Genomic DNA, 14100 nt, shown 5'->3' on the forward strand with positions numbered 1-14100 from the left:
TTTTTTTTTTTTTTGAAAGGAGAAAAGTAGCATTAAATTATTGGAGCCCCCTTTACTTAAGACATTCTCTACTTAATCAGAGTTCAGGTAAGCCGCGGTGCACGAAACTGATTAGAAATCCACAAACGCCGCGTCAAAACAACACTCCTCAACCTCAATCAATGCGCCGTGCAATAAGCCCTGCACATAGCGGATATGCAGAACTATCAAACTAACTCTTCTGATATGGTTACAGTAATCTTACATGAATTTGGGTTTGTTTTTAAGCAAGGTGCCACTAACACCACTGAGACAATGGACAAAGCGACCGGATTTTCAGTGTGACGAGGGGCCCCGTGCCCTGCTGGCCAATCACTTCTACTTGGCACGCAGGCGTCCTCTCCATCACGCACATACTGCCCGAGGCCTTCACATCATCAAGAATTAAGGACATGCAGATAGGGTTTGTGCACTGACCAAAGTGAAAACCCGAGCACACAGTTCCACTACTACTACCTCGTGTCTATGTGTGCGCACGTCGCCTTCCCCACACTACCAGCAGCATAATTAGGTCCAGAGATGAGAGCATTAAATTGGTATAATACACTCACAGCTGCAGCACACTGCTACAAAACGTATCGACGGTAAACGTACATGTACGTCCGCAGTGTCTGCCGGTCACTTCTCCCCGTTGCAGATTTGAACGGCTTTTTCTACCTACATGTCACCATTTCACCCCTTTCACCTCAAAGCAAAGCATTTAGCACCTGTGCCTATTTAGCATTGAAGTCAAGAATTTATTATGAAGGTAAATGACCATGAAATGCTCAAAGCTCAATTGAATATTATTATTAAAAGAAAAAACTTTGTATTACACTATATTTCTATTGAGATCTGATCAATTTTTTGTTCAGTTGCGTCCTATTAAATATGATGGTTTATGGCCTCTGGTTAAACCTAAACAACTCTGAGCGAACTCCAGCTGATAGATATTATTCATTGGCGTTATTAAGCTGCACTGCCTTTCTGCAGACTAATTGTTGAAGATAGAAAATTGCTTTCAATTGTCGGTTGTGAAAGGCCAGTTGAGGCATGGTCAGTACGAAACATCCCAATCCTGACAAGCAAAAAATAAATAAAAAATTACAAAGATATAAAATAATAATCAGTGCCATTGATAGCATTTTTTTTCTTTAACTTAAAGATGTAGCGGACAGAGACTGGAATCAGTCAATTTTTTCCTTGATTGGCATTGATTGGTGATTCACAGGTCAATTATGAAAAATGTGATTTCTTTGTGTTTCACCCCAACAAATTCAAAGCAATGACAAAGAAGCTGGATAGGGATGTAAGTCAGACCTCAAAGGAAATCGGTATCAGAAAAGTCCTGTCTTAGAAAAACATTATTTAAAGTGCTGACAAAAAGAATGTAAACAACTATTACAGACAAACTAGTAAAAAAAACAATATTTATAAGAATAAAGAGTGAGTGGAAGACTATAAATGGGGATCATTACGAGCCGGCAGACTGACTACAATGCGGATCTGACCTGGCCTCTTTTACTCCATGTCTGCAACCACCGGTTTCCCCTGCCCTCTTTAACCAGTCCCCATTAACACTGTTAATTATCTAAATCCATCATTCTTGGGGTAAATGAAGACTGCCTCTTTAATTCAATTTAATAGGATCATTTTCCAACTCACGTTCACTTTAGCCCCAGCTGCCCGCCCACCAGTCCCCCCACAGTGTCCCGTTCCAGCCCCCCACCCGCTGCCCCCACTTCCCACTGCATCTGTGACTCCTTTGGCGGCATCTTCCCTGGTCTGGCTGGGAGCGGGGGCGGAGGGAGGGAAGGAGGGGGACGTTTGGCTTGGTGGCAGTGACGGACCGACGGGGCTGTTGATCTCCCATGTCTTGTCTTGGCTCGGCTGGTGGCAAGCAGCAGTTCTGGGTTCCCAGTCAGTCGTGCACACAAACACTGACTGACACGCACACACAGACTCAGACTCGCAGTACCAGCCCTGCTCACCGGGGCTTAGCTAATCCTGTCACATCAGGCCACATTGGCTGAGTTGAGGTCTTTCACAGCAACACACACACACACACACACACACACACACACACACACACACACACACACACACACACACACACACACACACACACACGCACACGCACACACACACACACACACACACACACACAAGCACGCGCGCATACGACTACCCCTCCACACTCCTTCGCCGACTCCTCTTACTCACTTTCACTCTCTGTCTTACCTTTGTTCATTTCACAAAGTCACAGGGGCTGCCAGCTACTGCATGCGACTGGAGGGGCGGGAATGTGTTCCAGCAGTAATATTAGAGAGCATCTTACATCTAAATGAACATACATAGAAAAAAGGGCTAAAAAAATAGACACATCAGATTTTTTTTTTTTCATTTATTTTGTGTGAGCCATCTTAAATGACTGCAGCAGACACGTAAGCATGTCATACAAGTGTTGATAAAATACACAGGTGTCATTTTTCCTCCTTTATTTTTATGGTGGTGCCAGTTTCAAAAACAGTTTTCTCATACAACCTCCACCGTGAGCATACGTCTCCTAATCTGACTTTAAATCTCGCTTTCTAACGATCAAACACAAGTCAAGTTTTTTAATAAAGACGCTGTCAAAGTAAATTATCGCAATTATTACTACAACACGAGTGCTCCGTCTCTCTCTTAAATTCTCCTAAGAATTTGTTAAATATTAGCTCCTCTCATCCCATTATTCAGCGTGAGGGTAAATTTGCCCCCCCCCCCTCCCCCTGTCTCCATGGCACACCAATCCAAATCTCCCAGGACTAAATCCACTCAGAGTCACACATGCACACACACAGGAGATGCTGCATTCCCCTTTTTTTCCCACTTATATTTCTGATGTTCCCAGACACTCGTTTGCGACCGACTCCGGGAGAGATCGGGATGATTTTAGCCATGATTTAATTGGGTTTGTTAAAGGGAGATGTCAGCACAATGGGAGACGAGCCCTCTAAATCCACCATGTTCGCCCAAAATGCCCAGATGAGATAATCACCGGTGACGTCTACGAAAACACTTATTATATTTGCCCATCGCCTGGCTGAAGCTGTTAAAACTCATCAGTGTTATTCCTGCCTTGTTTTTCTCTCGCTCTCTCTCTGGGAAAGTAGCTTAACTTATAGTCAGAACTGTCACCTCTTTTTAAAGAGAGAGCGCAGCGCCGCTGTGGATGTGGAAAAAGTTCACCAAGAGGAAAAAGAAAGGGCAACGGGAGCTATCGGGTATCTACTCAATACTCATTTTGTTTGCACCCAATACTAATTAAATAAAACATGCGCAACTTTTTTTTTATTGGTTTTACAACAAAGCCAAAAGAGCATGCAAGTCCACTGTAGTTACACATGTGAAATGGGAATGTTGGTGAAAACAGGAGGGGATAAAAAAGAAAGAAAGGATCAATATGCGTCTTTCTTATAGCTTCATTTATTTTAAATCCAAGCTTTATTTAACCACAGCACATTGACAAGCCCTTGTCAGCTCTAAGTAGCAGCAAGGTGCTTAAAAGCACTATTGCTTTTAAGTGTGACACAAGCTGTTGACTGTGTGAAATAAAAGCAGACCTCTTTTAAAAGCCTCAGTTTTCCCTTTTAAAGAAAAAGATAACACATTGTGCTGCAACAGAGGTTTTCAAAGTTTAATGGAATACTTTTTAGGATTTGAATGCCGGACCCGAGTTAATTTTGGCCTTACTTAATAACCTGTCCCCAGATTGCCTAATAACTCAAGTAAGTTAAATATAGCTGACAACTTACATTGGTGTTTTTCTCCTCCTGCATGAGTCATCAATTTCAACACCTCTCACAAAGTATACAGTGAGCTTTATAAGGCTTATTGATGACAAAAAATAAAAAATAAAAAAAGAACCTGATCCCAGTCTGGATCTGTTTATCTTGTGCTCCACCTTATGTTTTTCTTTTTTGCCATATTTGTATATAAAATGTATTTTTGAAAATGTTATGGAACATTTTGTAAAATAAAATGTTCTACCCCCTAAAAGTTAGTTAAATATATATATATGTGTGTGTGTGTGTGTGGGGTGTGTGTGTGTGTGTGTGTGTATATGTATATATGTGTGTATATATGTTAAATCTATATATATATATAAAGTTGCTTTTTAATGCATCTCAATATAAGCATTTTTTTTTACATTTTTAGTGTGAAATGTTATGCAAAATTGCCAGAATTTTTTGTTTATAGTACTGACCTTTCAACAAAAGAAAGTGGACTTCTGAAAATTTTTATAGAAATATTTTTTTTCCATGTCATACATTATAAAACATCTACACTTGACGAAAGACAATAAATAATAAACAATAAGACATAAAAGTTAGAAAATAATTCAACATAAAATTTTTATTCCATATTGAAAGGGAGTCAGGTGCATTAAAATAATGAAAATGGCACATATGGGTCTATTTTATTTTACTTTTAAATGACTCACAAAATAAATCTTTGCTAAATAAACACTTCCAAGACAAAAAAAAACATACTTTAATTTTGATTCCCTGAACAAATAAGTCAGTTTGGGTCGTTCAGCAATAATGTAATTCTGACATGTTGCTGATGAAAAAGGGTTGATTGGAAAAGGAAATGGTCGTACCTGTATAATACATAAATCAATTAAATGTAATGCCTGCGATGGAAAACTGAGATATTTTGGATCTTTTTAAGGCCCAGAAGAAACGTTGCCAACTTGGCTAAATGTGGTGAGATGAGTGTATCTTTAGCGCGGGGGGCTAACCCCTCAGAGGCAAGGGTCAGCATATGAAAGACGCAGGTTATCTGCCTCCCGACAGGATATCCTCATGGATCAGCAGCGGAGGATGTTGACCCGCCCAGTTATTAAACAGGCTAATCTGTTCAACATGTCAATGTTAGCACTTTTAGTTGTGATTAATAAAAGACGACCCCTGGAGTGCTGCGTGTGCTTTTTTCACCGCCTCAGGTTGTTTTCATTTGCTTCTTCTTTTTTTTTTTTTTTTTGTGGTTTTTCCTGTTTGGTAATTTAACAGTCCCCCCCCCCCATATCTATTTGAATAAACACTCTTAATTATTAACTTTGTTGACAGAATTATTATCCTCAGTGAAACCTTTTTTAGTAGCTCTCTGTGTTTCTTCCCTTTTTTGCCAGTGGCAAAGACTGACTGAGGTATTACAAGGATTCATTAAAGCAAAGGCAACTTTATATTTTATAGATAGGGAACAATGCAAATGTGATGCCTGGCTCTGTGGTCATTTAAGCAATGTTTAAAATGTATGGCCCAGTGGCTTTTTCACAGGCTGGTAGTAATAGAGCCGCTCTCTAACAGACTTGCCTCCTAAGTGCCTGGTGCTGTGTCTTAATTTGTAATCTAGTCAAACCAATTGTCCGCTAGCTAAAAAGGTCACAGAGACAATAGACTACACCGCCTCCCACAATGTAGGGAAAAAACCCAGAGAGTCTTTTTGTAGCTTTTTAACCAAAGATGTAATTAAGACACCTTCATCTTTAGGGGTGAAAAGGGCACCGACGAGCGCCTTCTGGAAATGCAGCGAGAAACTTAAGCAGTACAGGAAACGTTCGCTCAGACTCAGCGTGCGCTTAAATCAGGTTTCCTTCATGTTCGTCATGCGACAGCTTAAGACATGTTCAGACTCTGTAGATTTCTCAGTCATTCACGTTCTTTTTATAACATAAATGGCTGACGTTTACTATAGATTTGAGAAAGAAAGCAAGAAAAAAAAGAAAGATTGAAGAAGGAAAGACGCCAGGAAGAAAAAAAGGAAAGACATTTAAAAAAAGAAGAGAGAACAGACAGGGGGAGGAGAAGTAGGACGCAAGAAAGGACAAAAGGATGGAGGAAAATAAGGGCAAAATGTATGGACGTAAAGAATGAAGAAAGGAAATAGAGAGATAGTACACAAGGATGGAAGGACAAAAGGTGGGAAGAAAAGACAAGGAGGGAGAGAAAAACAGGCACAACAAAGAAAGGATAGATGGACATGGGGGGAACAAAAGGAAGGAGACAAAGAAAAAAGTAAGAACATAAGGAAGAATAAGAAAAAGGATTTGCATGGAGAAGAAGATATTTTTGGACAATAAGATTGTCTGGAAATTAAAACATTTTTCCATCTTATTATTTTTTTCCCAAATTAATTCAAGCCTGGAAAAGGCTGGAATCCAACTCCAGACTTTTCCAGACAGCTACAGGAACTCCCTTGTCTCCTTCACCAAGTATCCACCAGCTCCAGCAGCCTGATTCTATACATTGTAACCCAACGACTGTGGCAAAGAGAGCTTGTTGAGTAAAACAAAAAAAAAAGAAACAAAAAAAAAAACTGAGTGATGCAAAGCAACACGGGAGAAGGCAGAGGGGGGACTTAAAGGACGTGATTTATCTGGGCTTGATTGCGTGTTAATCGAGGTTACGTGTATTAAGTGGAATCTAATTGGAACAGACACTGGCAGTCTGACAGATCGACATGATGCAGATGGATTGAGGTGGAGGGGGGAGGATGAGAGGGAGAGGTGAGGGAGACAGAGAATGGAGAAGAGGAGCAGAGAGGAGTAGAAAGGAGAGAAAACAACAGGGCCAAACGAATGTAACGGTTTCTTCACGAGTACCACCGAACAGGAAGCATTTTATGATACAGAACGTTAAAAGAAAACGCGGAGAAGAGAAAGTCCTCGGCCGGGTCGTTCCACATGCGTCTCGTGATTGGTGGATAATGGAACGTGCAGAGGAGGACACACACCAGTGAGATCCTGAGTGACACAACAGGGCGCCTGGAGTTTGTCCTCCCCCTACAGTTGCCACAAACATCTCGTGTCTGGTTTATTGGTAACAAGAGTTTAAAAAAAAAAAAAAAAAAAAAGAGAATAAGAGATCGAGTGACAGCTGCTGCATCGTTTCTCACCTCGACGAGGAGACAGGCAACTGTTCCCCTGGTCTCTCCGAGTCCTCACTGTTCCTGACAGGGGACAACTGTTTCCAAAAGCTCCCTCTCCCCAAATCTGAGGCATTTAGCCTGGAGGGATGAATAACGCTTTCAAATGTTGCCAGAGTGACAAATCATAAAAATGGACCACCTGTTAAGGTCAAGCAACTGCTAACTCATGGCTAATATACCGGGCAAAGAAGGAGAACTTTGTGGAAAGGAAATTATGTCTGCACACACACGCACACACACACACACACATGCACATGCGCACGCACACACACATACACACATACGCACACGCACACACACACGCACACAGGCACACGCACACACACGCACACACACACACACACACACACACGCACACACACACTCACTGTGTTCTGCGTGGCTGTAGTGTAGATAGTAATACAAAAAGGTGAATGACAACAATGGTCCCTATGATCAAATATGCTTGGAGAATAGCAGCGTTTTTTTTTTTTTTAGAGGTAAGCTAGTATTGGTGCACAGTATCAGAATATATTAAACCTGGATCCCAACTTTTGTTTTTGTCATAAAGCGTTGAATGGGTTAATTTCAAATATTGATAAAAGAAATAAAAATTGTTTAAAAATATATATTTAATTGAAACTTTCTTCAATTTCTAATTTCTGATGCACACACTCCAGCCAGGTAGGGGGCAGTAATGCATCTGAAGTTTCTATACCAGTAGTAAAAAAGATGCGCAAAATGACTTGAGCAGAGCAGAACTTCAGATCTATGTTAGTGGGAGCAAAAACAGCAGAAAACCACTTGATCAAAAGCTATTTGATTATTGGACAGAGGAAAGCTGGGTTGTCACTCTGTGTTTAAATCAAGTATAAATACAACAAATCCACATAAAAGCATCACTTCTTCTAGTTGGTGACCCTAAACACAGCGTAGCAAGAACAAACGAACCGTAAAGGGCATCATAGATGCAAGAATGTTTCCAAAGAGCTAAAAAAAAAAAAAAAAAGATGTCTATCATTGGACTGTGGTCTGCAGGACACAGCAGCACTCAAAAACTTCACTCATCAACACAAAATGTCTAAATCATTCCCGACGTGATCCCGTCACAGCACAGAGACAGGGGAGTTGCTTCGGTCATCGTTCTGATTTGATCCATTCTGACTGTTACACTAATGGCATTAATAAGGGGCAAAACTGCTATTCTGAAACCGAATTTTGCTCTTCTTCATTTGGCCAATTTTCTTCCGACACAAAAGTCTTCGCAGCTGGAGGGTGGGCGTGAGTTTGCGTGTGTGTGTGCCCTGCTATCATCCAATGGATAGAAGGTCATCTCTATTGTAGCATTGATGGATCGCAGCATTTTGCAAAAGTCAAAAAACAAAAACACCAGGTTGGAAATGCGACTCCCCTCCTCTGACAGATGAAGTCGCATTCACCAGATGGGTGGATAAACCGAAAAGAGCAGCAGACTTCGGGTTCTTAAAAAATAATGAAATGAGCACTGAATTAGGATGAATCCACAAAAATACCCCATAAAAGTTTATGGTCCAAGTCTAATAAAACAAATTTGTCCTTGAGGTTCATATTTATATTACTCTACATGGATCACTGCAAAGTCAGCGTGCATATTTGCTGCATGTTTGTGTTTTAACGCAAGTATGCATGTGTGTGTGTGTTCAGCCCTCATCAGCTGCTAACATTGAGAGGATGACACTTTGTGATCAAGGACATGAATATCTCATTGATTTTTAGGGGCCAGCTTAACTATCCATTCCAATTGATTTTTAGCTTTGCTGGGTGTGCGAGTTATGGCAGTTTTAATGTATCATCTGTATGTGTACTCATCGCCCCGCTGCAAAGACAAGGTTCACAACAGGCTGTGGAGGAGAAAAAAAGCATATACAGCAGGGACTTCATCCCTTTTCTCTTCTATTTTAACTTACATTTCAAAGAAAAAGAGCAATATGGTGGGAACACTCTCTCTATCTCCAATATTCTCTGCCTCTGTAGAGTATCTAGTAGTGACTAACAGTTTCTTTTCATGATCATCATGAAAAATCAGACCCAGTGCTGTCGAATGAGACGTAATCCCCTATAAAGCAACAGTTTCATGCCAGTTTTGCAAGGGTTATGCTTTGCAGAAAGGAGTAGAAATTTCAACAGACATCCTGCAAGCTTCGCCACAAACCATCGCCACAAAACAAAAACACAGTACATATTTTTAAGACTTTTTAGACTTTTTTTTTTTAGGTGTAATTGCTTACAATTAGAGAAGTGCTGCAATAATACCTCAGATTACAGTGGATTAACAATTCATATCAACTATTAATAATCAATGATTTGATGATGTAAGAGACAAAGTCAGGGCAATGTGATCCAAAAGGCGATCTAAAGTCATCTGTCAGGTAGAAAGTCATTAAAATAGAGGCTCGTTTTCCTGTGCCAAGCTTAGGTTTCACCGTGCCACGGATACATTTCTATTCTTCGTCGACGTCCCACGTTCTCATATGATATCATCTCTTTTGAGAACATCACTCTCGAAGTCTGATGTGTTTTCGTCCAACTCAAATTCATTGCTTTCTTTTTTTTTTTTTCTGGTCCTACAAGCGGTTTGGATGAAGCAGCCCTCTGTGTGAGGTAACTGTCTTTTGTTGGGTGAAAAATGGACTGCGTAAAGCACACTTTACTCCATCTCCGTCCTTTAAAAAAAAAAACAAGTCTGCTTAATTAATGTTTTACAAGTGCCGCTGTATTCTTGGTAGAAAAAAAAAAAGCCTCTATCAAAGCCGGCAGGTTCAGATTACGTACGCTAATTGAAATTCTGAATTTCTAAGCCAACTTCTTGTTTTTCCTTTTCCCCCTCTCTCCTCTTGCTCCTTCTCCCTTCTCACACAATAAAGCTGAGTGTTTTGCAGTCCACAAATGGCATCAAATCATCTAAGTAATATGGGCTTTTCTATTTTTTTATTTTTTTCCTGTATTCTCATGTTCTGCTAGTGGGTTCATGAGACAGCTTAATAAAGCAGTAAATGCTTGGGGAAGCCTGAGCCCCACCACGTTGGCGTGAGCGCGCGTGTGCACGTGTGTTTTACCTCCACCGGGGACCTCAAAGACGGGAGGCAAAGCCCTGGTTCCACACACTCAACAGATTTTCCTGGAGAATAAAGACACTGAACAAAAGAGGATGACTAATGCCGCGACCAAAGCCAAAAAGTAAGACACTTATCCCATGAGTTGACATTCATGGAGCCCATATTAATGCATTTTGTACTGGATGAATGCAGGGTAATTTACAGGTTACACACGCGGTGGGTGCTGCAGGAACGAACGGTGTGTGAACAGCTGCAGGTGTGGAGAGCCTCCGTTTGGACAGGCTTCACAGACACGCCAAAAAGGCACAATGGGGTGAAGCATAGGTTTCTATGCACTAGTGACAATGATCTAAGACGTAGTTGAAGATCGGATCAAGTCGGATATGGAGGAAAATCTTTTTTTTAATCTCACTTCATTCTCTGCATATACCTCTGTTGGCTTCAAAGGGAAGCGTTCAGCCCCTTCCTGCCATCGGTGTTTATCTAGAAAGGTAACTGTAACAGATGATTACATAAATTACAGAGTTTAAAAAAAATAAAAAAATGTCACGCTTGATAACCTTTGTTCTGAGTTAATGATTGCTGCGAAAGAAAACTGCTTCTCTTTCTTTCTCTTTTATATTCACCCAAACTCCCTCCTTTCAGACAGGGGCATTATTTTATTGTCCTGTTTTGCAAGCATTATAACTTCGCGTTCTTCTTCCCCCAAGGTCAGTTTCTAGTCAGGCCACATGCAGACTATTTACACACGGGGCTTTTTCAGGTCAGTTCCATTGTATTTACATCAAATAATTTTTGATAAGGGATGTAAAAGACCTATAAAACCAACATCATAAAAAGGAGAGGTGCAGCAGAAATAAGGACAAAAGATCAACGGCTGATTTTTTTTTTTCCTCTTATCTTGGACACGTTGATACTTTTTGGGTCAACTCTTGTCACTTCCTCAAACAACAATCCTGATATTTCTTCTGTTTCTGCGAAAAAGAGATCCACCCAATTTCCAACTCTTAAAATAGCGCACTTTGACACTTTTTCATTCTTTTTTTGCAAGTCGGGTCTTTTGATATATTTTGATTTGCTTTTTTCTAAAAAAAAAAAAATGTAATAGAAACAACAGCACTAAAAGTGTCTTCTGATTCAATTTTTGTTGTTTGTTGTTGGGTTTTCTGATATTCGAGTAAGCTTAATTCAGATAAGAACTGAAATGTCAAAACATCTAATGCTAAATCACAGTTTGTGAGCAACAGCTGCTTTATTTGAAAAACTCTTGAACAAAGTAGGAATTTCAAAGATTTGTTTTGTCATTCCATCTGGAGCCAGATTGATAATCAAGGGTTTAAGATCAAGAACAAAAAGAATCTAAAGGCTAAAAGCTTTTTTCAATACATTTGATTAAAAAAACAACAAATCTACATAATAAAAAAGCTCTTTTTTTAAGTCTTTTAAATAATGGAATAAGAAATAAAGTTTGCAAACACAACTTCTTCCCACACTGAATCTGCATTTTTCCAAATGTATCCAAACTTGGAAAATGATCCAATCAAATTCCAGACTTTTCCAGACTGCACAGGAATTAAGTGTTGTGAGATTTAGTCCGACGGCTCCCCGGTCCAACCTGCAAAGCCAGCTCTTGTTTCATAGAGAAGTACCTCCCCTGTTATCTCCCCAGCACTATAATCACTTAACAAAGACTTGGGCATTTGCACAAATTAAAACATCAATAATGCATAAGTGCTTTTCAGTTTTGAGCAATAGTGTCCCCGGATTGGGATGAAATACCCCCCTCTGCCAGTGGAAAAAAAAAACTCTACCCCTGCATCTCCTGTTCCATGAACAACTTAAAGAAGCAACTGTTTAGCTGAGAGCAGCAACCCCGACGTCCCCCACCCCCAGCCCCCTCTGCCCAGGCTGTGGTGAGCGTTTGGGATCCGCTCTGGTGACGGGACAAAATGGCTGAGGCCGAGTGGGATGCAGAAGTTGTTTTAAAGCAGCAGGCAGTAAGTGGTGGTGGTGCATCAGTGCAAACAGACAACACCCTCAAGTTGCGCAGCGTGGCATCCTTCCATAAACAACACCACCGCCGCGTCCCCAACGTTTATGATTTGTGGTCAGAACGGCAACGCGGGCCTGATTCCGATCCAAGTCTGCGTGTTTGCTCTACCCTCGCATGGCTAAATCTGCCCAACCTTAGTCTCTTATTTTCCCCAGATGAAAACACCAGACATCTTATATGGCTGTCAGAGAGGTCTGGCTGAAACAAGTTATATGAGAACATTACACTTGGACAGGGAGAGGAAGGGCGGGTGCATCATGGGAACGAGGCTTTGCAACACTTCAAAACCAGGATGCTGTTCAGGCTACTGTTTAATTTAGAGAGAAAACCTCCTCCATATTTATTGCTGCAGTTGTGACTGAAGTTGCGCTGAGTGTGGAGGAGTTAGATATCATTACCGGACTAGTAAATCCATGACCAGCACCGCCGCAGAGCCAATGGAGGACCAGCCATTCTATACAGATGGCCTCAAGGACAATTAGCGATAATGATTGGTTGCCACATAAATGAGAGAAACTCTATTTGCTGCTGCACTTGCTGATGATCACAGACGAAATGCCTCTGTTAATAATATGGATGGATGCTTTAAAGGAATAGTTTAGAATGTCTAAAGCTGCTAAAAAGGTTATAAGACACTAATTTCTTGTGACTTTTTCAGTACATTTGGTATAAACCCAGATTATCTGGCCCTGCAGTTGAAGCTAACGGCTTGTCTAAGAAAAGCCAAGACCACAGCAGACTTCTAGCATCTTAAAGCTCACAAATACCTAAGTGGTTTGTAGAGACCTATAATTGTCGCCAAATTTGCATCAGTCTATTATTTACACAAAAGAAAAAAAAATACACATACTAGTAAAATGGAGGTAGCATGCTACCAATTATCTTTCCCTGTGAAAAACACACCAAGTGCAAAACAAATGAAGCATTTCCAGAATAACTGTTTGATATAAAGTCAGGTTACACTGCTTTGCTTTTCTGTTTCATAGTTATTTCTGTTTTCGGTAGAGTACGTTTCAAACAGGAAGATCATTGATGGCAGATTACCTCTGATCTTCATTTTTTTGTGTAAACAGTCATCAACTTCTATGTAAATAGCTTCCAAATTGTAAACATGAAATTTGTTTGAATGTTCCTTAAATAGTGTTTCTCATAAAACGCTGTAATGGTTTTGAGACCGGAGTTGTTTTAAGGCAATAATGAGCCTAAAGTTAACTACCTGTTTCCTTCAGCCTCTTAGACCAACTTAACTGGTTTAGTACTAAATAAAGCGAGTTATCTACTGCAGTTAAGATATAACCTTGGGGAGTGGCAACTTCTCATGGAAGAAAATATCTCTTTGATGTTGTATTGGCTGTCACCGAAAGACTGGAAAAATAAAGGCTACGAAAAAAAAATGTTAAACCCCTATGCAGGTGGGCATATGAGGATGGACACCAAATTGTATCTGCGTAAGAAAAGTAGTTCCTGAGTTGCCCTGATATGTTGACACATGGTTCCAAAAGTGTTAAAGACTCAAAATCATTGAAATAGTTTACCTCATCACTTTTTAGGCACTAAGTAAAAAAGAAATAATGACAGTGACAGAGAAGACAGGAAGTACTGTGATAAGACTGCAACTAGCTAGCTGCTCAGTGCTAAAGACGCTAAAGTCAGCATCTGCCTTGGGGCTTTGTACTGGCACCAGACTAAAGGACTATTGGACTGTTTGTAATAATGCATTTGATCGTCTGGTTCAAAAATCTAAGCAGCTGGAGGTTTAAGCAACCTTTAGTCAACTTGTGAAAACACAAAATGGCAGCTTTTTTAATGTTGTTTTGACCACTTCTGAATGAGACAGGCATAAAAACTTTGACATACCAGTCAAACCTGGAAAGAATACACTGACTACATATTCTTTAGAGCACTACTTATGATTAGAAAATAAATAATATTTATGAAATAAAAAAAAGTCATTTATAGTTTTCCCAAGAGTATTACTAA

The 14100-nt window shown here is 40.2% G+C and overlaps 1 protein-coding gene across 3 annotated transcripts in view; it reads right to left on the reverse strand.

Moving 5' to 3' along the window:
* Positions 1 to 14100, reverse strand: part of casz1 (castor zinc finger 1) — a 219372-nt gene that overhangs the window by 74697 nt on the left and 130575 nt on the right. The window contains exon 2 of one of the 3 annotated variants that reach the window (XM_081608909.1): positions 2260 to 2358. The exons of the other annotated variants lie outside the window; for them this stretch is intronic. Coding sequence (XP_081465035.1) covers positions 2260 to 2269 — 10 coding nt within the window. The 5' untranslated portion in view covers positions 2270 to 2358. The remainder of the gene's footprint in view (positions 1 to 2259; positions 2359 to 14100) is intronic. 3 annotated transcript variants of the gene reach the window in all.

The sequence above is a fragment of the Poecilia reticulata genome, chromosome 7 (genome assembly GCF_904066995.2).
Source record: "Poecilia reticulata chromosome 7, P_reticulata-male-v2, whole genome shotgun sequence".
Taxonomy (NCBI): Eukaryota; Metazoa; Chordata; class Actinopteri; order Cyprinodontiformes; family Poeciliidae; genus Poecilia; species Poecilia reticulata.